Raw genomic sequence first — 27842 nt, forward strand, 5'->3', positions numbered from 1 at the left:
TTGGACGCAAGCTGCAACGGCCGGTCTGGCCATCCGACTCAATCTACATCAACTACATGGACAGTTACTATAAGAGATAACTACATTTGGGAATTCAACAACAATATTTGGTGGACATTGCAAAACTTTTCTTCACTTTTAAGCATTAAAGATTTATCTTCAGAAATTCAACTACTACAACAGAAAAACTTTACTGCACCTGCAACAACAAAATTTTGAAATTGCAACCAACCAAATTACTAAAATCTTATAAATGCTTCCGCAATTAATCTTAATATCAACATCAAAACTTGGACCTTATTTTGGAAACAAAGCTTATGTTCTTCTGTGTTACCCCTTGGAGGAACTTTTGGGGGGGGAGGTCTGTACCGGGCGGTACACCTCTACACCGTTTATTTAAAAGTTGCGCCAGTTGAAACTCCTCTTCTGGAGGAAGGTTGAACTTTATCTATTCTATTAATTCTCTACTTTCTCAGAAGATGTCACCACGTGGAAAATTTTGAGTTTTTGAACTGTGTCACTTTTGATGTGTTGTTGTTTCGCTTGAAGTAAGAAGTGTGAACTTTCTCTTCTAGAGGACACTACTGAAGATCAACAATAGTGCGACCTAGTGCGGAGTCAAAGAACTATTTTGTTGGAGAAATTTTTATTTCAAGAGTTTGTTCTTTGTTAAATTTCCTTCTGTCATTGTTTAAGTTGGCTGTATACCCCTCTTTTTCCCCTTAGTTTGGATCTAGCCAATCCCGAATTTCTTTAATTAATTTTCCACCAATAATGTGTTTCTTTTTCCTCTATGTAGGGGTTTCTTTTCCCGAACCAATAAAGATTTTGTGGGAGGGTGTTTTCTTTCCCCTAACGCCTAGAATCTTCCGCGAGAGGATATAAACTGCTGATTTTGGGGTCTCCGGGCCACTTCTGTTCCATCTTTCAGTGTATTAAGTACATAGCAGGAGGCGGGAAGCGCCTCTTTCTTCTTCAGCCGTTCAACACCAGGTAATGGCCTATTAATAACTTCTTTTCTTGCTAGGTCGGCAGTTTAACACTCGCGGCGGGTTCGAAGCAGTTCCATCATGTAACCTTTTTCCTAAAATGTAATTACTCTTTTCATCTTTTTCTTGTAAAGCTACATATTGGGATAGAGAGTGCTAACCCTCTCGAGCTCCCACTCACAGTTGTTTTGAGGTGAACTTATTTTCTCAAACTATTCTTCGTTTATGTAATGTAAAGTGTTCTTCTCTAAGTCACCTCTGTAGTATGGGATTAGCCCTTGCGTTAGCGGCCCAGAGCCAGATTAGGTTTTAAAAAAAACAAAGTGTATTAGGAGTGCAAGATCGCCTCCTCTCAAATTGTTATTTTAGAGGTCATATAATCAACCTTCTTTTCATGTAATAGACCTCTGTAGGTTGGGTATTTTACCCCTGTGAATACGTCCTTAGAGGACAGCTTGAAGGTAGAGTTTGGTGTGGCCTTTGAGAGGCTTAAATTTTAAGAGCGGATCGCTCTTTTGAAAATGGAGTGTCATATGCCTCGTGGAGGCTTTTCTGTGTAATTCGGAGCCAGGGGCTCCTAGGGATGAATGGGGTTTTCTGCCCCTCTGTTAAAACTTGTGTTTGTGGTAAAACTGAGCTGATCGCAGAAGTCAGGGCGTGAAGCCCAAAACCTGTAAATATTGTATCTCCCCTTGTTTTGCTACATTGTACCTGCCATGTCTGTTATTGCTTTGTTTTTGAAAAGAAAATATAACCTAGTTAAATTTTAAATTACTTTTACATTAACTTTGATTCCGTAGTTTGAAACCCATTCACGCCCGCACCTTCTTACGCCTCTACCTACCACGGATATCTCCGTAACAATAATAATAATAATAATAATAATAATAATAATAATAATAATAATAATAATAATAATAATATCCACAGCCTCTTTCCCTTTAGCCCTTGTGTGTGGGGGACGCAGACGAAGAATACATCCAAGGTATCCCCTGCCTCTCGTAGAGGCGACTAAAAGGGGCAACCAAGGGATCATTGAATTATACCCACGAAACTAGTTGTGATTAGTGCCATCGTGCGGGGAAAACCATGAGTTGCCTTTACTTGCGAGTAGTACCACTATCATAGGTACACAATAGGTTGTGATTAGTATCAGCAGAGAGTTGTTCACTGAGGGTGTACCACTATACACTGACACCAAAAAGTACTGGCACATCTACCATAATATATACATTCCATACAAATAAAGGTGATGCCAAGACACTGTTATATTTATTGAAATGTACAGTAGTAAACATAAGGTTCTTCAAATATAATTGGTTTCTCACAACAAAAATAATAGTTTACAAAACAAAATCAGTTGCTCTACACATCAAAAAAGTATTGGCACACCTTCACACAAATAAAGTTAAAGTCTCTGTAATTCACGTAACTCAAGTCTAGTAACCTGTGTGCATATTGTTGGTACTGAAGACAGCTTGTAGACGCATTAGCATGGAGTTAACCAAGCTGCGAGTAATTTCTCGTGAGATCTTCGTCCAGTTCAACAACACCGTCTGAAACTCTCGCTTCCCTGTAGAACGACGGTTTCGAAGTTTTTTTTTTTCTCCAAGTGAGCCCAAAGGTGCGCTATCGGGGTAAGATCAGGGCTCTGCGGTGGAGTGAAAACTCTTCTTGGTGCATTATATAATAACCACTCCCGCGTTCGCAGAGCCGAGTGTTTCGGATCGTTGTCTTGTTGAAAGTAAAAGACGCCATCAAGACTCACTTTCTGTGCACTGCTACGTAAGTGGCCTCGCAACACATCGATATATTTACGACGATATGACACCTTCAGTAACTGCCAAGTCACCAACACCAGAAGCTGCCATACATCTCCAAACCATTATGCTTCCTCCCACATGTTTTACTGTTGGTAGGACATGTTGTGATTGGAGCTGTGTATTTGGTTTGCCCCACACGTTTACATTTCCGTCAAATCCAAACAAGTTAAACTTGGATTCGTCAGAAAATATCACAGAATTCCAAAATTCAATCGATTTATTAACATAATCTTTGGCGAACTACAAGAGTTTTCTTCGGTGAACTTCCGAAACAAATAGTTTCTTTCTGGGAGATCTCCTATGAATATCAGCTGCGTTCAAAAGATTCCTAACAGTTTGAGCACTGGCCTGTTTCTTGGACGTTGACTGGATGTTCAATACAATCGACCATGCACGTTTAAAAGGCTCGTTTAGTGCAAGAAGAACTATACTTCGATGCTCCCCACATGTAAGAACACTTTAACACCAAGATCTGCGTTTATTGTCTATCGTACTAGTCTCTTGAACTTCTTGATGATTGCCCGCACTGTTGTATAACTAACAGAAAGTTCTTTACCAATTTCACAGTAACTTTTACCCCACCAATGCAAAAAAAAACCAAACACACCTTGTTGCGGAACGACACAGATTGCTCGTTTCCCTTCGGACACATCGTGACAAGTGAATGATCCGTACACTGTCTATCAGGCAAGCGACTGAACTATTGCACAAATTGGCACGCGCGGCGCTGTCTGTAAAGCTCAATAACAAACGTCGTACAGTGTGCCAATACCTTTTTTTTTTTTTTTTTTTTTTTTTTTTTTGAGCAGGAGAAAACCCTAGTTTAGTTGATTACGTGTGTTTCTGTTGTGTTGAGAAAATGATTAAATATACAAATTATTTCCTTTATTAGTAAGGGTTAATGGTATACATATTATGATGTTCCTAGTATTTATACACACACCAGGAAAATGCTGGGGCTGTACCTTCATTAAGGCTACGGCCGCTTCCTTGCAACTCCTAGGCCTTTCCTATCCCATCGTTGCCATAAGACCTGTCTGTGTCGGTGCGACGTAAAACCACTAGCAAATATATATACACAACTGTATTTCATGCGCAAAGGTGTCTGTGCAAATACTTTCTGGGGCCAGTCTATAAGCAACACCGTGGGTCTTGCGTTACCTGTGATTAGTACCCACTATGTGAGGAACACCACGCGATAGTTCGGGTCCCTGTGATTAGTACACCTATGTTTGCGTTGTCTATGAGTGGCGCCATTGTGTGAGAAACACCATAGGTCTGCGTTACCTGTGCGACGTACAATACTTGTGAGTTGTACCCCAACACCGTGAGTCTACGCTAGTTTCGATTAGTACCGCAACATGAGAAATACCATGGTTCTACTAAACAATAAGCATCATCGATTCAGGATTGTGGTTTGGAAGCAGTCCCTCGGTCAGTGTATATCCTATCGTTTTAAGATAGTTTCTGGGAAGGTGGAGCATTGCGGGTCAGATCCACTGATTGTTTTTTAAGTTCATAATTATGGTTCATCGTCGTCTTTTACGAATACTAGTCAGTGGATCTATTTTGGAATTATTTTTAACTTACAGTATTGCGAGTTGACAGACAGACAGACCACGCGTCACAAGGGATATGCGGGCGGAGCCCGGATCCTTTGTGCAATTTTAGCCCTTCGACCCGAAGGTCTTGAGTGCTGCTTTCGACCTGTAGGTATGTACAGAATGATTTGGGTTGGTGGTGGTACCGTAGTTGAGTATCGCACTGGTCAGGATGTGACCTGGACCCCGGAGGGTCAAAAAGTGACCTAGGGGCAAGCCTAGGTAGTCATAATTTCCCGTAGTGGGGGTTTGAAGATTGGAAGTCTTAATAGGTTGATAAGAGTTAGAATTTTGAGAGTCGTAATGAGGTTGGTAGGTAGGCAAAGGAGGGTGAGTGGTCACCCATCCAGGTGCTGACCTTAACCAAATTGCTTAACTGTGATTATTTGCAGGACGTAGCGGAATGAAGAACTTGCTTGGAAGGGAGGAGGTTGGAAGGAGAGACTGAGAGGGCGTGGCCGGGAGAATAACTTGGTGTGGCTTGATTATGGGTTTAATTTATGATTAATTGCTTGGCAGGCATGGTAGGAGTTACAGGGGTTACTTGAAGAACAATTAGTTGAAGGAGTAATTGCAGAAGGAGGGAGGGGTCTAGATTTAGATTTAAATTCTGGAGCGGGCTGAAGGGCGGGCTGATCCCGGGAGGTGGGGGAATGTTGCGGTTTAGGCGCGGGGGCGGAGGTTGAGGGGATTTGATGTGCTTGAAAGATTTATAATGGGATTTGATGGCATTCTTGATGTAGGGACAGCCAGGGAACGAAGCGGCGTGACTTGCATTACAGTTGGCGCATTTAGGCTGGTCTCTGGGAACTGTGCAGTCGGCATGGCGATGCGGACCTCCACATCTGTTACATCTTGCAGCATCTTTGCAGGTGGCAGCGGTGTGGTTCAATTTCAGACAGTTGTAACATTGAATTACTAGTGATGAATTTGGCGCAACATGAGTTCGACGTTGGGAGGACTTTTTGCTTTTTGGGTTCTTAGATTTGTTCTTGCGCAGGTCGGAATGGTTAGTGCTATTGGAGATAGGCATGTCAAGTGGCGGTGGTACAGATGAAGTGGAGGGGGGAGAATCTAGAGTGGAGGGGGATAATGGCGGAAACAGAGTGGAGATGGTTTGAACTTCCTTACTGGGGAGTTGGAGTGGCGCAGTCTGGATTTCTTTTTCGCTGGAGTGGGTGAGGTTGGATTGGGTATCAGCAGTGAGAGTGGGTACCTGTTGCTTGGAGCTGGAGACCGGGTTGATGAGGATTGGACGGGGAATGTCCACTGAGTTGAGTTTGTTGAGAATGATGCGAATTGAGCGGTTGCGGATGGGAGTGATAATCAAGTGACTATTGTGAGTTTCTTCGATGATGGCAATATGTTCTTGTATAATAGGCTCTATGGCCAGGATTACTGCTTGCCGGGTAAGAGGTACTGGACCTGGGTTAATGAGTGGTACTATTAGGAATGAGCAGTTGGACGAAATGGGGAAGATGGAATTGTTCCGGGTGTAGTGATATGGTTGCTCAAAACGATGTGCATCACATGTTTCCTCAGTATCTTGGGTAGCTTCTTCTTTTTCTTCGTGAGTCTGGTCTTCAGGGGTAACAGGAGCTGCGGTGTCTTCATTGTTGGTAGGTGCTTCTTCTTCTTCTTCTTCGCCGAGGGGGGAAGAGATTGAAGAGGATTTAGTGGAGTCAATAAATGGAATGCCTGTGGTTTGGAGTAGGCTGGAGAGGCGGCTACAGAAACGGGGTTTGGTGGGAATGATGTAAATTACATGATTATCGTCCTCTTCTACGGTGTGGATGCGGTTGGTCACGTGCTGAAGAGTAAGTGCTATTGTGCGTCTATGGGAGAGGAGTGACTGTTTTGAGGTATCAGAGGGGCTGTAAATTGCAAAGAAGGGATGGTCCTTGCTGAGTGGGACGGAGGAAAATGAGACATTAAAGGGACTATTGAGATTAGAATATGGGCCCCAGCTACTCGGTCCACTGGGGGGATTCATATTGCGAGGGGGGGGCGGCGGTGGGGCTGGTAGGGCGGTAGGTATGGGGAGGAAGCAGCGCTCAAGTGGTACGCTTCGGAAAGAGCAATTTGTCGGCAAGCCTGGAACCACACAGACAAAACTCCGAGAACTTCTAGAAATGACGGAGAGTGAGGAGCTGTCGTTATTACGGCACTCTGACCACTCTACGGCCGTCAGTACATCAGCGGAGGGCATAGCGCAGTTATCACAGCGCCGCCCCCCGCCAAATACCCCAACCGGCAATATATTGTTTAATAATAATATATTGCACTTGTCTGCAGGGTGGAATGCTACAAGCGCGCATAGCTTGTCGCTACCAGTCCTCGCTCGGGTCAATGACCCGGCCGAGCGGGAGCTGGAGGTGACTCAGCGCCTAGCGTGCTCCGAGAGCAGGAAACGAAATGTGCAGGAGCTGGGAGCAGACATTACCCCTGACTCCCAGCAAATAAACCTGACGGGAAACGTTTACCTGACGGGGCAAGCTGTGCGTAACTATGCGTGCGCCACCACCACCACTACTACATACACCACGACATCTCCGATTACCACCCCGTCAGTACAAGCCAGCTCGCACATACCAGTGCAGCCGCTCCCCAATCGGCCGGCCAGCCACAGGGCTGACCCCCGAAATAAGAGCAGGCGAAGCCTGGAAGCTGAGCTGGAGTGCGTGACGTTGTGCTCGGGCGACCGGGAACCGGGGCTAGCCCCTAATGTGCCGGAACCCGAACACGGGAAGGAACAGTCGTATGGCTCCACTGAGCTAGCGGCTGAGGAGGAACACGAAAACAAAATGGAGGCTACTCCTCCCCCCAACACGAACCGAACCCTCGAACCCAACCCAGTGGTCAGCCAGTCGGACGCCGGGAAAGCGGGACCCAGTTCCGCAAACCCGAGCGCGAAGACAACAGCGCACAAGGGAAGGAATAAGAGGGGGAAACGGACTCGGCAGATGGCGCCAACTACAGTCCAACCCCCACCCGGGCGAGCGGGAAACTCGGACTCGGAGTCGGACGAGGCCCCACTGGTGATCGACCTTTCAGGCGCATCCCGGGAGGCCGAATCTGAGAGCTCCGAGGGAGAGGGACCCAGCCAGCACGGGGTGACCGAACCCGAGGTCCCAGCCACCCAGCCGGGAAACCAGGGTGACGGCTTCAGGGAGGCAAAAGGGAGGAAGAGGGGGAAGGGAAAGGGGAAAGGAAAAGTAACCCAGCCCCTGAGCCGCAAGGCCCAGACAGGCGGGAGAAATAAGCCAAGTACCCGAGTCGATAGTAGCACCGAAACATCTATCGGCTCAACCCAACCCCAGCACTCCACACACAAGAGGCAGACTCGTCAGAGCCCACCTCCACCACCACAACAAAAGAAACAGATCACCCGTAAGGGGTCAACCCCCCCACCCCTTACGGTATACACCACCAACACCAAGACACTCGAAACGGAGCTCCTCAAAAAGCTGCCGCATGAAGAGAGAAAATATTATTTCTCTAGGCCGAGAGTAGACGCACATTTAGCGATTCGGCTGCACATGACGAGCTTTGAGAGCTACGAAACCGCTATCGAGGTGCTAAAACGGCTGAATATTACATTTGTAAGAATATTGCCCAATAGCACTATGAAGCGGTTCGTAGTGAGGACCCCCGTTAACGGAAGTAATGCGGACGAAATCCAGCTTGCATTGAAAGCTCAGGATATCCCCGCATTCTCCGTTGTGCGGATGCGGGCAGGTAATAGGCCAGCCAAGGGCAACCTATTCCTAGTTGCAGTGGCGGACACCCCAGACGCGGACAATCTGCGGAAAATGCGGATGCTCGCGAACATGCTGGTGTCGGTCGAGCCATACCGCCCCCCAGCCACTGGCCCCCAATGTGGAGTGTGTCAGAGGCATGGCCATCCAGGGGCGGCGTGCCGACTGGAGCCCAGATGCCGCAGATGCGCCGCCTCCCACTTGTCCCGCGACTGCCCCCACGGCAACGACCCCGCGTACTCTAAGTGCGCTAACTGCGGGGGAAAACACGCGGCCAACTTTAAAGACTGTCCTAGCCGCAAGGACTACGAAGCCGCCCATCAAGGCAAAGGGCCAAAGGGTAATAAGCGTGGCAACCCTAAGGCCCAAGCAGGCCCCTCAGGCACAGGCGCTTCACGCAAGAAGAACCCAGGCCCATCAGGTACAAAGGACCCTTCAGGTCTCGCAGGCCCGTCAGGCACAAAGGGCCAAAAGCAAGGTCCTTCAGACAACCAGCGCCCATCAGGCGGAGGCATTTTAAATTTCAAGCCCGTACGGACGGTAGGCAAGCAAAACCACGGGCCCTCAGCCCAACCAGCCCCCACCACCGTCCGAGCTAAGACCTCAAGTAAGAACAACAAGAAGGCCCAGCCCCAAGAAACCAAACAAAGGCAGGTTAAGTCCACGCCAGCACTTCCCGAGCTACTAGAAGGCCCACCCCAGGCCAGCTCCACCCCCCGCAGAGAACCTGCCGATAGTCAGCCGGCATCCGCACCACCACCCCCCTCGCCCTCACCTCTCACCACACCAATCTCACCAACAACACAGCTACAGGCACAACAGCCAGCGGGGAACATGGCAGTAAAGGCGTTCAGGGAAAGGATAGAAGAAATCCTGAAAACCTTCTTTCCGAACCTGAACCTGTCGGTAGCCATAACCACTGGGGTTATGATGGCCAACATGCTCCCCTACCCCTGGCTAAGGGACCTGGCTAATGCAATCTCCGAACTCCTAACCCTGGATGGCTGAACAACCCAACGAAGATAATAATAATAATAATAATAATAATAACAATAACACGCAGGAGCTTCGAGTTCTAATATGGAACTGCCAGGGCGTCAGGTCCAGGAAATATGAACTCGAAGCCTTCCTAGCCGCGAACTCAATACACGTAGCTCTCCTAACAGAGACCTTCCTCCCTCCGGGGAGGAAGTTCACTATAAGAGGCTACAAAATGCACAGAAGCGATAAGGCTAACAAAGTTGGAGGAGTGGCAGTCCTGGTAAGGAAGGACATCAAGCACATGGAGGTAGACATACCAGAGCTGGTCACGCTAGAGGCATGTGGAATAGCCCTACCAGTGCAGGGAACACTCATAAATGTAATAGCAGCATACTCCAGACCGACAAGCCTTAACACTCAGGACATAGAAACAGTACTAGGGCTAAATCGAAACACAGTGCTAGGAGGCGACTTAAACTCGAAACACGCCACCTGGGGATGCCTGAAACCAAACCCAGCAGGCACAAGGCTGTATGACCACATGCTATCCCAGGACTATGTGGTAACAGCCCCCAGTGAGCCCACGTTCCTAGCACCGAACGATCACGTATCCGACATACTTGACATAGCCCTATTGCGACATATTCCTCAAAGGCATAGCATTAAGGTAGTGAACGACCTGAGGTCGAGGCACCAACCAGTGATATTTACACTAGATGCGAACCCAGAGGAATATGAGAAAAACCCCAGACGCCGGCTCAACTATAAAGCAGCCAACTGGGGCAAATTCGAACGCAAGCTAGACACACTCCTACAGGGAAGCGAAGGCATGCTAATAGACAGCACAGCCCAAATTGACGAAGCAGTCAAAACCCTCGTAGAAGCAATTCAAACAGCCACAACTGCGAGCATACCGCTAAGCAAACACAGAGAAACACCTCTTTTCGAGATTCCAGCGCACATTAAAGAGTTAATACGCAGGCGCAACAGTCACAGGCGTAACTGGGCTCGACATCACAGAGACGAAGACCGCGAGATGAAAAACGAATTAAACACGGAAATACAAAAGCAACTACTCGAATACAGGTCGGAAAAGTGGAACAACCACCTCAAACTTTTCGACACCAACACCAGGCCAGTGTGGAACTTAGCGAGACACTTCACGCGAGAACCACACAACATCCCTACCATCAAGGGACCTAACGGCCCGGTATACGAGAACCGTGACAAAGCCGAAATCATAGCGGACTCCATAGAGGCGGCTTTCACCCCAAACGAAATACCATCTGACCCAGCCTTCATCAGGCAAACTGAGGCAAAGGTAGCAGAATTCCTTGAAAACGCACCTAAGCCGGAGGTTAAGAGGACAAATATACACGAAATTAAGTGGATTATAGGTCATCTTAACTCCAAGAAGGCGCCAGGCCCAGACGAGATCCAGAACATAATAATTAAGAAATTAACCCACAAAGCCCTAACACTACTTACCAGCATCTTCAATGCAATGTTCAGACTACAATACTACCCTGAACAATGGAAAAGGGCTAGGATCCTCGTATTTGGAAAACCAGGCAAAGACAAGTCAGACCCCAACAACTACAGACCCATCAGCCTTCTGGACGCCCTCAGTAAAGTATTCGAGAAAATACTACTGAAAAGGTTAATAGGGCATATCAAGGAAAAAGGCATAATTCGCAACGAGCAGTTTGGCTTTAGGAACGCACATTCTGCCCCACAACTGCTCACTCGATTCATAGAACTAGCCACCATAGGTCTCAACAAACGAAGAGACACAGGAACGGTTTTCCTTGATATCCAGAAAGCATTTGACAAAGTCTGGCACGAAGGCCTACTAGCGAAACTAATAGACCACGAATTCCACCCAGGCTATATAAGACTTATTAAATCTTATCTGGAGGGCCGAGAGTTCAAAGTAGACGTACATAACACGCTGTCAAGTACTCGCAGGATTAGAGCGGGCGTCGCCCAAGGGTCCCTTATCGGCCCAATCCTCTTCGTCCTGTATACAAACGACATGCCTACGACAGAACTCACTACCACACACCTCTACGCTGATGACACCGCTATCTCAGTTCAACATCCACAGCTAGCGTGCGCTCGAAAGAGGCTCCAAGTAGCACTAAGAACTCTCGAGCCTTGGCTAACGAAATGGCGCATCAAGGTCAATGTTGACAAGTGCCAAGCAGTGCTGTTCACTAAGAAGAACAGACTCACACGCAAACCAGTCAACATAAAAGCGCTAAAGCTTTTCAACGAAGATATAGTGTGGCATGACAAAGTCAAATACCTAGGAGTAATCCTAGACAGAAAGCTCACCATGCTACACCACATCAATGATATTCAAAGAAAAGCACACATACGACTTAACCAGCTATATCCTATACTGAACAAAAAGTCCAGTATTAAAACGGAAGTAGCCATAAACATGTATAAGGCCTTAATCAGACCAATAATCATGTACGCGGCCCCAGCGTGGGGGTACACTGCAATGACGAACCTGGATAAGCTGGAATTAATACAAAATAAATGCCTACGAGCAGCGACCAGACTCCCTTTCGACACGCCAATACGCCAACTACGCAGTATTGCGAAAGTCAGCTCAATAAGGCACCAAATACGTAAACAGACACTAAACATGTACAGAAAGTCATGGAGTAATAAGATCAACCCGTTAATAAGCGGGATCGGACGCTACGACGTTGATCTGTACAAAAAGTATCCTACACCGAAGCACATTCTGTTCAGCCACAGGGTTGGGTGGGCGAGGGGCCGATAGCCAACCCACTCCCGCCAAGCTGACACCTATATAACACATACACCCACACACTGCAGACTCCTATGTAAATATGTAAATATGTTTCAGCTGTCCTAGACCCAGGGACCAGGCGAGGAAGATTGACAAAAAGTACAACTTAAGAAGACGACGGCAACGCAGCCAGACGGCCAAGGACGTGTCAATCCACCCCCGCCCCCCTACAGAGACATGGGAGCGGAACACCAGCCCGCGCCCTATAAACAGCACTAATATCTATCTGTTATCTCTTTCCTATCTAGGTTGTAAGCTGGACATGAGAGCAGGCAAACAGCCGGCACTCCAATGAGAACTTGTATATACATATGTTATTAATAATCTTAGTTTTAGATCTGCAGTGACAAGTGTGTTCAAACAACACCGCATAGAGGGACATCGACAGGAGGAAGAAGATAGCCCCTTGCATGCAAGGCTTGGCTCTAATTCCCCCCTCTCCAAAAGGAGACTTGGCACCAGGGACTGCTGGCTGCTGGACAATGGGACGAACCTGTGGCCCAAAGCCCAGACGCTAGCAGACCCGAGCCGACCCGGCAGTGACAAGAAGGACTGATCCCCATAATAACAAAAATTGCAAGGAATTGGTTTATGTTTGTGCATGTTACCTGTTCCTAACTAACATAACCTCTGGTCTTTTTCCAGCCCACATCCTTGCATGTGCTATCAAAAGATGTCAGGTTTTACATGTAGGCTCTTTCTTCTTTCTGCCTATGTGGTTTTTCCCTGACCCTTCAATACCATACCTTAACACTATCCAACCAATACAAACTTTGCCGTGGTAGCGAGTCTGACTCGGAAACCGGCAGATACTCCTTGTATCACTTCCCACTCTTCCCTGATATCTCTTTCTTCTTCTTAGAAATAATAGCATGTCGGAGGCCATGTAGATTGAGTCGATGGTCACGCGGGGGGAGCGGGCTTCGGGGGCCCCCCCGAAAAAAAAAAAAGCTCAAGTGGTCAAACTCCGAAGAGGACCTGAGTCGAGAGGGGGGCACTCAGGGGTACCAGTCGTGCCAGGTGTAGTTGTAACGGATCGCTCCGGGACAAGGCACGAACAGGCACACACTGAGCGCAGACAAATTTGCTTTGATTTGGCCTAATAAGGCCAGTCGGCTGTGCTGGTACTTGTGAACGGTCGAGCAGGTGGTGTGGAACAGGGGGGTGACACTTCATAGGGAGCGTCCGAAGCAGTTCTGAGATGGGCCAATCGATCTCCGCCAACTAATGAAAACTAAAATTCTCTTTTAGAGGGTTAATTTAGAAGGCAGAGGTTGGCATTACACATTCAGTTGCGTGGTACAGCAAATTCAAAACACAACACCGTTATCGTTGCGCGAAGGGGCCTTGGTCGTACGGTATGTAATAGTGCTTGTTAGACGAAAATTTGTTGAGATTCTTTCGCATTGAACGAGATTTTTGATCCAGTTTTTTGAGAGTATGGTGTGAAATTATAATTATGCGCGTTCTTAGTGTGAAGAAATAGTATTATGATCATGAATGATCCTGAACGTACTTCTCATTGAACTACGTAGCTGTTGCGAGTAAACGTCCGTGTGATTGTGCTTCTTACCTGCTGTTTGGAATAAATAAGCTCAAAATATAAACTGTGTGCATTATGCTGTGTTTTACTTTCATCCTTTCCTTCTCGTGTTTTCCATTCCCATACATAAAAGTCGTGGGAAAGGTTCAACGAAAGAATGAGGTTATGTTAGATCGTGATTTAGGCAAGTATGGGCGTTTCGGGGTTTTATATGAATTGCATTAACATTTTCATTAATCAATGTTGCATTTGTCACTTAATAGATGTAAATTTACATTAAAATACGAACGGCGAAACAACGATACAAGCTAGCGTTATAACAGTATTGCCAACATAGATATACGGTAATTGCAATTTACTTTTCAAGTAAAAGACACGAGAGAAGCTTTAGATACAACTTTCCTACCAAAATACAATAATTATCTCTATCACAATTAAAATTTCAACAAAGTAACAACTATCATCATCGTGTTTACTACGAGGTAATATCGTGGGATTTATTTCCTTATGTTGGCAGAGACAAAGTGGCCACTGTAGCTTCCATGAACTGTTTTCTCAGCCAACTTTATTATACAGGAGTGACGGATCTATTTCTCTTATATGATCCTTGGTGTGGAAATGAGAGACCGCTGAAAGGTGGCCTCATAGAGTGTATCCAAAAAGTCGGACCGCGCTGTGAAATCCAATATGGCGGCCGTTGCCGGGCGACTCCTGTTGTAGCTGGCGGAGAGCGAGCTGGGGCTCGCGCTGGCAGGCAGTCCGGTGAAGCGCTACTAGCGGCGACTTGGTAGTACTAGGTAGTACCGTGAGACAGCGGTGTACCGTGAGGATGAGCGCTTGGCGGAAGAAGCAGGTGAGCTGGCGGTATACAGGAGGCAAGCTCGGTGACTGGGCCCTCTGGCGTTCTTCACTGCTCAGAGCATCAACTTGGAATCTGCGAGTTGGATCCGCTGATTATTTTAAATTCATATTCATCCATTCATTCTTCATCATCGCGTTTTGAATTCTGGTCAGTGGACGAATTTTGGACTTTCAAATTGTCATTGCATTTCATCTCATTTCGTACCATTAGGGGCCAATGACCTAGATGTTAGGCCCCTTTAAACAACAAGCATCGTCATCATCAGCCTCTTTCCAGTCATTTGACCGGTTCAGGAATGGAATGAATGAAGCCCCCATCTAGCGGCGAGGATAGGAATGTACCGGCTGCCGAAGCCTGTCGCACTCCTCTGGGTCAATGATTAATGAATGGCAAATTAAATGATATTGGAGTGTGTTTCTGGAGTACATGAAAATAAAACCTGCCCCGCTTCAGCTTTGTCCAGCACAAATCTCACATGGATTGACCGGGATATGAACCACGGAACCCAGCAGTGAGAGACCGGTGCGTTGCCGCCTGAGCCACGGAGGCTGGGCGAAACAATGTAATTATTTCTGTTGTAAATATTTGTAGATAACTTATCTGTAGAACCCTGATGTTTATGACCTAGAAATCTTAGAAATATGTAAGCATTTATGACTTAAAAAGTATTAAAATAAATGACAATAAATATGACTTCAAAATTTTTCGGTAACATTTTCGAAATCTTCGAAATCTTGCCACTGTTTAAATTAACATTTTATTGAAGATATACTTTTAAAATCTAGCACATTCAATAATAATAATAATAATAATAATAATAATAATAATAATAATAATAATAATAATAACAACTAAGAATACTTATAACAAAAAGTGCTTATCAAGAAAACTTAAAATAAAGCACTACAACACAGTAGTGAAACCAGAATGCCTTTATGCCAGCACTGAACTACAAGCTCGATAAATTAGAAATATTAGAAAGAAGAATTATAAGGAAAATATTAGGTCCTCTAAAAATTGCAGAGTTTTGGAAATTAAGAAGTAACAATGAAATTTACCAGAACATAGAAAACATATGAGAAACAATAAGAAAAAGGAGATTGCTATTTCTTGGACACATTTACAGAATGGATGACAATAGACTAACTAAACGTTACCTTTGGGAAAAGAAATCAACTGCCACCTGGATTCAAGAAGTCAAGAAAGACCTGGAAAGGAACAACATACGAGAAGAAGAATTATTGGAAAGAAATATTTTTACGAAGAAAGTCTTACAAATGGAAGGATTCCAAGGGAGGAAGGAAAAGAAAACAGGCACAAAATGGATTGAAGACAAGAAAAAGAAGCACAGTGAAACAATGAAAGAATACTGAAAGAAAAGGAAAGAACTAAGGAGGAAGAATTGAAATTGTAACGTGGTCCTTAGAAGGCCGGAACGCAATAATAATAATAATAATAATAATAATAATAATAATAATAATAATAATAATAATAATAATAATAATAATAATAATAATAATACCTAAGTAGTGATATTAATTTTTATTGTTATGCGGTATTTTGAATTAAATTACTCAATCCAGAGGTAAATCTCGACTCTGCACAGAATGAAATAAATGCCACATTTTGAAAGGCGATCAGAAAGAATTACAAATATTTTGAAGTTTTCAAATAGGAACGATCTTTTATTTCACGCCAGGGGAAAAGAGCGCTCAACATCGCAGGATGTTTTTGGGGCATATTTGAAATACGTCAAGTAATTAGAGTTCCGCTGAGGCTTCCCTATCTGTCGCTGTCTATACTGCTTACCCTCCTAACTCACATACATATATGTTTCTTAAGAAAGATAATTGTAAGAAATTACACACAACAAATAGGAGATCTGAAAAATCCGTCTCTGGGACCATTGCAAGCAGGTATGCGAAAATGGAATAAAAATATGACAAAATACGAATATTCACGGGGAAATGCCACCATAATATGAAGACCTTCCGGGAACTGACAAATAAAACGTTAAAAAGGAAAAATATGTTATAAGACCCGTAAAAATTGCCTAATTTTAGTCACCGTAGATAAAATCATGCTTAAGTTGTATTTTCCACGGAAAGAATACAAAGAAAAAAATGACAGGTCATAAACATCTCATAATGAAGATGGTGACTCCTTGCTTAGGCCGAGTCAGCCCATTATGTTACTGGCATAAGCCGAGCCTTCCTAATATTATTACATTATGTATTATTTCTTTCTTTCTTAATCCATTTACCCTCCAGGGTTGGTTTTTCCCACGGACTCAGCGAGGGACCCCACCTCTACCGTCTCAAGGGCAGTGTCCTGGAGTGTGAGACACTGGGTCGGGGATACAACTGGGGAGGATGACAAGTACCTCGCTCAGGCACCTCACCTGCTATGCTGAACAGGGGCCTTGTGCGGCGATGGGAAGATTGGAATTGATATACAAGGAAGAGGGAAGGAAGCGGCCGTGGCTGTGGAGGTTAAGTGGGCCGCAACCTCTACTCAGTTGACCTCCCGAAGCTGGACGGACCCGTTCCAGCCCTCGTGCCACTTACTGCATGCTTAGTAGGCCTACTACTTGAGGAAGAGTATTCACTATTAAAACTGCAAGTTCGTAACCACGCAGTCCAGATTAGAATACTGTATGTACGCCCAACACTTGTCCCTTTCTCTACGGGGTCGAGTATGAAGTGAGATGAGTATTCGTTGCGAGTTTTTACGACCGGGTGCCCTTCGAAACTAATGACGTGATATATGATAGTAGAAAGGGAGATGATGAAACTCGGTGCAGTCACATAGCCTACTCCTGTCGAATAACACCAACGAGTCTGCTCAAGGCTTAACGTCGCCATCCGACAGCCGAATCACCATCGACAGCGTCATATGTCCTCATTCCATATTAACACCCGGAGAAGTTTGGAATTGAATCAAGGCTTTTGGCTCGCAATCTAGTGGTCATGAATTGTATACTACCACCTCTCGTACCGTGCGAGCTCAACTAGCAACTCGCATAAATGCCTGCGGCTTCGATTATCGCTTGAAGCCTGTGAGGAACGTAAGCCATGCTCCTCCTTGGCAACCTCCTCCCGAACATCAAAACGTGTCTCGGCTACACGTTTTCGACTGGGCTGAGGTCGGGGACGCAAGGAGGCCAGTCTTCCTACTCGGTGAACCACATGTCGCTGATGTATGGTACGGTAGTAGCTGCAAGTAATATGGAGGATGATGCGCGATTATCGATCTTCTTCGGGCGGGTTGGAGAGTCCCGGCACATCTCTCCTCTACAAGTAACACGAGGTTAAATGTCCACTATTTATTTTTCGCTATATCATTTACCATGGGGGAACACTATTCAACCTCTACCTGCTCATACCCCATCTAGGGCCGTACTAGCAGTTCAAGTGGCGTAGCATGAGTTCAAGTCGAAGGCATTCACAGTTCAATTGTACCAATTTCTACGCAAATTATAATTAATATAACATGAATACCGGTATTGTAATAAATGGCATACAATTACAATATTATAATAATTCATACAATAGAATAAGTTCATTTAAAAAAATATGGTACTGCAATGACGCAACCAGTGTACGTCACAGGGATGGAAGAACGACGCCATTTTGTTGAATGGACAGGCAGCTTTTGGAAGACGTTGATGTTGGACGTATTAGGGCATTAGGCTCTAAACATAACAATGGCGAATGATTTTAATTTTAAAGGGAAAACATGACAATTCCGAATATTGCGCATGGAAGAGAAAATAATGTATTTATTTAAATTTATCGGAACTCTTTATTAATATTCCATTTGATCCGATACAAGGACAATCGGATGCTGTGAGCTCACGATGAACGGTATTCTGCACTCTTCTCTGCCTTTTCTCTCTGCCAGTATATTTTAATGCTTTCTCCTACTTCCTTCTTCTATTCTTCTCTGTAGGATGTCCCTTTTCTCATTAGTGTCTCCCCAGTCTCCTGGAAACCGCGGGACTTTTTGACGAGTTGTCTAAATCGATTTATCCCCATTATATCACCTTCCGTAATCCCCATCTTATTCAAGTCGAACGTCATTTCTGGAAACTATTTGAGCTCTGTCTTCCTCTTCCTGAAGTTTTCAAAGTTTATCTTCAGCAGTCGGTTATTCATCACCCCTCAACAATTAGTATCCATAGAACAGTAACCTTCTCTTCCCCTTCAAGTCAACCACTCTTTTTTACTTCGCACTGACACAGATAGGTTTTATGGCGATGATGGGCTAGGAGCTGGAAGGTAGGGTTCGAACACACTATCTCCCGAATGCAAGCTCACAGCTGTGCGACTCTAACCGCACAGCCACCTTTCTCGGTAATCACTGATTCTATTCTTTGTTAGGTTGGAGCCTCCTCTCCCCATTTAAAAATGTTTTACACTTGGGCCTAGATTTTTTCTGATTATTTATTTTTATCTCTTCCGCATATCTTCGAGTCCACCTTTTCCGATCATACTCAACGTTTCTTCAGGATACAGGGACTGAAGTTTAACAACAGTGTGTATATGACTTTCCCCATACGATAGAACATTTTTGTTGTAGGTATTCTTCTTCTTTGTCGTTTGGGCCTACTGAGGACCACGGGGATCATATCTTCTTGTTACTTGGGCCTTCTGTTTTCTCCTCCCCCAGTACTCCTTACTATTAGTATTACTGCCGGGCTGAGTGGCTCAGACGGTTGAGGCGCTGGCCTTCTGACCCCAACTTGGCAGGTTCGATTCTGCCTGGGTCCGGTGGTATTTGAAAGTGCCTCGTGTCGGTATATTTACTCCTGCGGGACTACATTCCGACACCTAGGCGTCTCCGAAAACCGTAAAATGTACTTAGTGAGACGTTGAAACTAACAGAAACCTTATTTGCACGTCCTCGGTGACATACCTATATCTGTTTACGCTTGTAATTCACAGAGTACAGAGAGGAAGATAGGATTGGCTTTGTGAACTCTTCCAATCAAGTACACTATGCTGCAGTAAGCGTCAATTCTTTCTATGCATAATGAGTCCAGTTACAGAAATGTGCAGGTCACGTTCGGTGTCCGATATCATTAACATTCAGATAAGCAAATAGAAATAAACCATAGGAAGGTAATTTATCATGTAGCTGTATTATGACATAATAACTGAACAAATAAGAAGAAAGGAAAAAAATAGGAAGGCCTAGAAGAGAGCAAATTCTCAAAAGAAGTTTGTAAACAGATGAACAACTGGTTAAATGGCAGACAAATATGATCTGTGTTGGTGTTGTCTACGCGCCACACATGACCTCACCTTCAGTGCTCCTAGGTCCAAATATAATGCAGTACGTTGAGAATTTAGACTCGAACATTTCGGAAGGTTTTATAAAGTTTCCAAACTGTATTTCATAAAATCACGTTCTTTAAAAAAAAAAAATCATAAGTACATGTACAGTATGTTTGGTATTCGGCCTTGAAGGCTGGTTTGATCGTCGACAGCTCCGCCATCGGCTGTCATAGATGGCCTAAGCGACAATGAGCAGTAATGTGTTTCCCCGTTGCTTTCCTCACAGAGCCAGAAGTTGCTATTACATATCATTCTGCCAAGCCCACTGACATTCACGCACCAACTGACGCTGTGTTCGGCATTTTCACACCATTCATAATAGGGACTGGCCGCATAAGGAATGGTATTACTAACATAGCTCAGTCACTTTCATATTGTTAAAGCCAAGGATGTGACTGAGACAGCTCAATAAAAGTAATTAAATTTGGTCTAGGCCATATCAGAAGACGTAGTGCACCGTAAACACTAGGTTTCGCCACCCAAGAGACACACACGTAAATACAGGGATTTATTTCTAAAATAAAGTTGTCTATGATACTCGCCTTAATCGGTAAATTTCGTTCCTAAGAGAGAGGGAAGTAGTCGGAGGAATAATAAGAGAGAGAGAGTCTCTACGGGGGCGGGTATGAAGTGAGATGAATCTTCGTAGCGAGTTTTTATGACCGGAAGCTCTTCCCGACGCCAACCTCATCAAAAGAGTTAATGAGATTAAATGATTCATATATGATAGTGGGTTAGGAGAGAGTAAAACCCAGTGCTGGCACTTAGCCTCCTCCTGTCGAGTAGCACGAAGGGGTCAGCTCAAGGCTTTTTGTCTCTATCCGACAGACAAACCACCATCTACCCTCACTCCATATAAACGCTGCAGATATGTTTGGAATGTAATCCATGCTTTATACCAACACTCCTCCTAGCCCACTGGCCAACATTCTAATGGAACTCGAAGCGGCTAACTACGGAGACTTGACGCCTTGACCCCCATGGCCGATATAACAACTATCTTACGTCACAGATAATCTCGGAATACTTGAACGAATTGCAGTGGAATTGGCAGAGAGTTACGTCACGAATCATTTGGATAACACTAGTGCTCGATACGATTCAAGAACGCATATCTATCTGTCTATATGAAATAAGAGTTTTGTCTGTACATTGTTCAGAATTAAAAGAGAATGGTAATTTCTGTCGTGTTCTCCTTAACAAGAGAATGCAATTTTTAATTTTCTGTCGTACCTGTCTGTCTGACACAGCATCACGAGGAAATGGCTGAACAGAATTGAACGAAAATCGGTATGTCAAGTTGTTATTCGCTTTACGTCGCACCGACACAGTTAGGTCTTATGACGACGATGGGACAGGAAAGGCCTAGGAGTGGGAAAGAAGCGGCCGTGGCTTTGAGGTACAGCCCCAGCATTTGCCTGGTGTGAAATCGGGAAACTACGGAAAACCATCTTCAGGGCTGCCGACAGTGGGGTTCGAGCCCACTATCTCCCGGATGCACGCTCACAGCTACGCGACCCTAACCGCACGGCCAACTCGCCCGGTATGTCAAGTTGAGGAGTAAGGCACTACACTCGAAGTTATAAATTCACGTCGGTTGAAATGGAAATTAAGGAGAAGGAAGAAATGTAATTGTCAAATACCTATGTCAATAGTGGTCCTATGGTTAAACACGACATAACAGATGTTATAGACAACACTATGTCCCTTCATAACAAAATAATAACTAGTATAAATTACCTATGCAATGGAAATGGAATATTCTGTGGGCACTGCATGATAAAGAGTTTTCATTTTCTTATTTATAATCAGCTGATTTCATTCGGTGATCATGATACTGTGGTTAGCCGTTTCGAGTCTCGTTGATGGAAATATGATTCTCCATCAGAATGTGCTCCAGTATGGCAGAACGGACAATTTATAATCACTAGATTGCGTTCCAAAAGCCTCAATTCACACGGAGTGAGGGCAAATGCGCTGTTGATGTTGATTCTTCCGTCGGATGGGGATGATGTTCAACCTTGGTGTTAATCGACAGGAGTAGGCTGTGCCGGCAACGGGTTTTTCATTCATTCATTCATTCATTTAGCTTCCATAATCTGTACGATCTATACAATTACATATTTTGAAATATGCCAACAGTATAGGAGTTGTCGAGTGGTCGAGTGATTTAATAATACTAACAATAATATATGCGTGCGGTAATTGTGATTGTCAAAATTATTTCTGAAGTGATCAATATTTGTTTTCACGTGCAGAATGCAGTGCGCGATGTTTCATCCTCTCATTAGCTGATCATCATCGTGATCACCACCCCATACCTAGGTACGCAGCTCGCTCATGTGCGTCAAATACAAAGACGAGCCGAACATGTCTTCGGACACACTCGGCAATAAAAGCTGTACAAACAATAAGACATCATTTAGGCCTATTAACAACATGACCCTGCTTACTTCTACAAAAGTTACCCAAAGACACAGCATACCAATTTAATCATGAGAAATAACAATATTGTGGAACTAAAATAAAAAGGGCTTCAAATTAATAAAATGACAGACGTATGTACTGTTTATTGGAATAAATGTGATGCTAAACAGCGACAACACGGACACAATAATGTCTTCCATAGAGAGCACATGTTACTTTTATGTATGCCTAGTGACGTAAAAATAGCCAAATTGGATATACGCAATACCGTAGTTCTTGGGTATCAAACATGAGGCCATGGACAACGAAATTCGGATCACCAAAGTGTGCGTCCGCCTTTGCTGGCAGGACCTAGTGTCTACAGTGCACTATGTCTTCTGGTATAGGCTAGAGCAATTTTGTTACTTTCATAGATCTGTCTCTGTCTTATCCTAGGTTTTGACAATAAGAAAGTGACTGAGGTGTGAAAGATGCTAGTAATGCCATTCCTTGTACAGCCAGTCCCTGCTACGAATGGTATGAAAATGTTGCTCATAGGGTCGGTCGGTGCATGCATTTCAGTGGGCTTGGCAGACTGATATGTAATAGCAACGTCTGGCTCGGTGAGGAAAGCAACGGGAAACTACCTCACTCCTTATTTCCCTAGTACGCCTCTTCAGTAATGCCTAGGCCATCTATGACAGCTGATGGCAGAGCTGTTGAGGATCCCACCAGCGGCATCGCTGACGGACTGAACATACATACAAAGTGTGCGATATTTCTCCTGCAGGAAAGGAATGCAGCCTTCGCATGAATATAAATATATATTATATACTGTATATATATTTCATTGCCGCCATTCCTCGCTTGGTCTACAGCGTTTGTTTCGTACCTGATTCATTGTCATTGTAGGACTATATACTGTATAATGACCGCTGTGTTGGGAGAGGGCTACTAACTCACGAAGGCTACCATGGCCACGAATCTGTTAGCTCCTGATTGATGTGAAATGTAAACTTCTTCAAAACATTCGTTTCCCTTTTTGCTCAACAGCTATGTTTTACTGCCGCCTCTGGTTCATTAACAATAAAATGAAGGGACAAAATCCGAGTACATGTTTCTTTCTCTTTCGTGCATCTTTAACAGAGAGATGACTCGTCCATTTCGCTGCCACTATCGGAAACGCCACGGAGAACTGCGTAGTTTACGGTGAACTTCAGGAGGATTGTCCAATCAGACGAATGCATATTTTCCTTGAAATGTGACACTCCTAATCCCTGACATCGAATGATTTGGCTCCTAACATTGCACGAAACTGTCTGCTGCTTCCAATGTTTTTATTTGATCAAGGCATGTCTGGACTTCATTATCGTAGTTAAAACGAGCATGAAACGGGCATCATGCGTCTTCCGTGCCGCATAGAACATATTCTGTCGGGAAGCCCCATAATGACTTGAGTCAGTGGGACTGCCTGCAGCGGATAAACTAGGGAAGGAAAGGTACCTTATTCCTCTCGTCGCCTGGGTCGGTCTGTGGAGCATTGGCATCCCTCCTTGCAGACACGCTTTTGCGACACTCGTTAGATCTTTGTTCCGATCCAGTTTTACGCTTCATATAGGCTATTATTACGATGGGCTCGCCATACCCAAAAGCTGCTAAGTCTCAATGAGGCCCGCTGTGGATGGGGCCGGTAGAATAACACTCACAGTATCACCTGCTTGTCGTAAGAGACAACTTAAAGGGGCCCCAGAAACTCTTAACTTGGAAACGTGGGTTGGTGACCACGGAGCCTTCAGCTGAGTCCTGGCGTTGATTCCACTTACTTGTGCCAGGCTCCTCACTTTAATCTGTTCTATCGGACCTGCCTTGGTCAACTCTTGTTCTTTTCCGACCCCGACGGTAATTAGGTTGTCAGGTTTAGGGAGTTTTTCATTTTCACGCTCTTCGTGGCCCTTGTCTTCCTTTGGCCGATACCTTCATTTTTCGAAGTTGCCTAGTTGTACTTCCTCTTGAACAATAATAATCACCACCAGCTTTGACTGTGTTGTTCGGGGAAAGTTGTGGAGGTGCTTATAGAGTTCGGTGTCCCACCACACTTGATAGCACTGATCGGAGTTCTATACAACAATCACATAGCAGCTGTGAAGACAAGTGCCCGCACCTCTAAATTCTTCAATGTGTCTAAAGTTCTTAGACAGTGTTGTATCATCCTTTCAACTATACAACATCTATGCCGAATATGTCATCAGGAAAGCTCTTGATGAATGGAGTAGAAGCATATCAATTGGTGGAAAAACTATTAATAATCTCCGATTTGCTGATGACAATGTGTTTGTAGCCAGCAGCGAAGATGAACTCTTGCTGACCTAGAGACAAAAATCCAAGATGTTAGTCTATCAGATGGAGTAGACATCAATCTCAGCAAGTCCAAATTATAATCATTGATCGGGGAGCACAGGTTCAAATCATAAGTCGATTAAGGGACTTCGAGGTGGTGCTTTCTTTCGTGGATCGATCGTCTGTGACACAGGAAGTGTGGTAAGATGAGATGGATCACGCTAGAACGAATGACTATGGAAAACCTCACCAAGATCTGGCAGAACAGGGCGATCACAAACAGTACAGAGGTCGGCCTTATTGAAACACTTCCCACTTCAGCCATCCCCGAAGTGGTTTTCCGTGGTCTCTGTATAAGAAGTGTCCTGGAGCGAGAGACTTTGGGTGGATGAAACTGGGAAGGAGGACCACCTGCTATGCTGAACAGGGGCTTTGTGGGGGGATGGGAATATTGGAAGGGATAGACTAGGAAGAAGGATGGAAGCAGCCGTCGCCTGTTAGGTACCATTCCGGGATTAGCCTGGAGGAGAAGTCGGAGACCACGAAAAACCACTTTGGGGATGGCTGGAATGGGAATGGGAATCGAAACCCCCTCTACTCAGTTGACCTCCCGAGGCTGAGTGGACCTCGTTTCAGCCCTCGAACCACTCTTCAATTTTCGTTGCAGAGCTGAGAATCGAACCCGGGCCTCGGGGGGTGGCAACTAATCACACTAACCACTACACTCGAATCATACTGCAATATTATAGTTGTTTAAATGAAGCTTTAGAGCTAGATCTGAAACTTTTGATGAAATGTTAGCCTCTCCATCGCCGGAACGGATGGTGGTGGTGTTTTTTGTACAACTGGTCAACCGTCCTCTATTCACACTAATCAGGGCCGGGGGTGGGGGTGGGGGCGGAAGTTGTCCAACACTTCGAAAAATGAAGGTATCTGTAAAAAAAAAAAAAGAAGGGCCTCAAAGGGCACGAAACCGAAAGAGTCTCTACGCTTCGTCGGGCTCGGAAAATAACAAAAGTTGACGAAGGAAGGTCGAACAGGAAAGATGAAGGTAGAGAAGCAATTCCAGACTGAGTTAGGGGGAGCATGGTCGCCAATCCACGCTCTCACATTAAAGAGGGGATACCGCCCTTACCTACAGGACGAGGTTAAACATTAAAAAAACTAAAAACTAAATGCTGTTTATTCGGGGCGTCGACCTATATGGATCTTTCGCCCCTACTGGCACCATATTGTATGTCCGGCTCCATGGTTAGCATGCTGGCCTTTGTTCACAGGGGTCCCGGGTTCGATTCCCGGCAGGGTCGGGAATTTTAACCATCATTGGTTAATTTTGCTGGCACGAGGGCTGGGTGTATTTGTCGTCTCCATCATCATTTCATCCTCATCACGACGCGCAGGTCGCCTACGGGAGTCGAATATAAAGACTTGCATCTGGCGAGCCGAACATATCCTCGGACACTCCCGGCACGAAAAGCCATACGCCATTTCATTTACCATATTATATGAACCTGCGTGTAATTGGAATGGCAGTAGTGCGGAATGTTGTGTATGAGGAAAGGAAGATGAAGGACGTCAGGCAATTAAAAAACCCTGACCTGGCCGGGAATTGACCCAGGGGCCGCCGGATGATAGGCGGACGCGTTGCCCCCTACAACGCTTAAACATACTTCTTATTGAAAACTTTGCTACAGAAATACTTATATCCGTTCAGTAGGAACACATTACTGTTGGGAATAGTAGAGCAACTACTAATCACCATCAGTGAAATGAAATGGCGTATGGCTTTTAGTGCCGGGAGTGTCGGAGGACATGTTCGGCTCACCAGGTGGAGGTCTTATCCGACCTGCGCGTCGTGATGACGATGAAATGGTGATGAAGACAACACATACACCTATGCCAACGAAATTAACCAATGATGGTCACGGGACTCCTGTGACCAAAGGCCATTTAGCCCTGGAGCCAGACATGAGCATTAGTGACATAGCGTTAGTGTATCGTAAACTCACCTTATACGTCGGCGAGAATCTCCACTATTTTCAGAGCAAAATTCTAGCACTCCGGCGTTTTTACGACCGTTGGCAATCCAAAAGGCGTTAAACATACTGACCGACCCTACTCACGGACAACGGGTTGAAATTGTATAGAAAGCCCTCGGAAGTGCAATTCGAATCCTAATTTCTAGTGTGAAATAAAGCAATAGGCCCCATAATTCTTGTTTTGTAGCTGAGGTGTTGCTTGGTACTGATCATTCATGCAATTGTGTTCCCGCTTTGTTTCCAGATCAAGTAAAGACGCTGACGATAGCCGTCGGTGCAGCAGCCCTAGTTGGAGTTTACGTCGTCCATTGGTGGTGGAAACGGCGGCTGCCTACTAAATGGCGCAAAGTCGGCGAGCTGGCGGACATAATGTGTTTCCCCATCAAGTCTTGTGCAGTCATAAAACTGCAGTCTGTCCAGTGTGAAACCCTGGGTCCGCGAGACGGCTTTCTGCGTGATAGGTGAGTCCTCTTATCTGTTTTTTTTTTGTAATCCTAATCGTAAATAAAGCGTACTTGTTGAACAGCGGCGGGGAAATTGCAAACGCATCTTTAGTTTTCTCTCTCTCTCTCTCTCTCACACACACACATACACACAGAGAGAGAGAGAGGGAGAGGGAGAGAGAGAGAGAGAGAGAGAGAGAGAGAGAGAGAGAGAGAGAGAGAGAGAGAGAGAGAGAGAGAGAGAGAGAGTCTATTCAGCTATGAATGGCCACTATTTACAAGTCTCCCTTCCTTATGGTACAGCAGGTGGTCCAGCTCGTTGCTATACCTGCGGACGGCTAATCCGTATGTTCAGTTCTCGAAGTTCAGTCATCTCATATAGGAGCTGTGTGGAGACCACTGGACCTGAACACAGGGCTATGGGCCACTCGACACACGATGACTGTTCCTTGGTTCTATTCCAAAGACAGTTCAGTAATTCACACAGTCACATGCAGTGAACAACTAAACAGCCCAACAGTATTAAACAGCAAGACGACACTCACAACAGCGAATATTAACACAGGTCCATTTACCCTCACACTCACAATGGCGGCCTATCTCGCTGACTCACGACAATCCTCAGTCCACACACACAGTACTTGCATGTAGTGCACGTCTTCTGTGCCATCGTCTCCAGCCCACCTCCCTAGATTCTCCATCACTACAACGACAGCTCCTCGTTCACATCTTGGTGGAACACTAACGACAGCCAACACCTCTATCACCCTCAGCCCAGCCACCAAAGCCCAACACACTCACTCCACTACGGACCCTAACTTTGACTGACAGCTTGCGGCTATCCTTCCATTTTACAGTTCGGGTGATGGAAACCAGAACAGTCGTGAGGTGGCT

General features: G+C 45.1%; 1 protein-coding gene across 3 annotated transcripts in view; it reads left to right on the plus strand.

Annotated features, from left to right (window-relative positions):
• The window catches only part of LOC136884284 (mitochondrial amidoxime reducing component 2), a 65639-nt gene that overhangs the window by 11107 nt on the left and 26690 nt on the right, over positions 1-27842 (plus strand). For all 3 annotated transcript variants that reach the window (XM_067156353.2, XM_067156352.2, XM_067156351.2), the window contains exon 2: positions 26750-26966. In XM_067156353.2, the coding sequence (XP_067012454.2) occupies positions 26750-26966 (217 nt within the window). The remainder of the gene's footprint in view (positions 1-26749; positions 26967-27842) is intronic.

The sequence above is a fragment of the Anabrus simplex genome, chromosome 12 (assembly GCF_040414725.1).
Source record: "Anabrus simplex isolate iqAnaSimp1 chromosome 12, ASM4041472v1, whole genome shotgun sequence".
Lineage (NCBI taxonomy): Eukaryota > Metazoa > Arthropoda > Insecta > Orthoptera > Tettigoniidae > Anabrus > Anabrus simplex.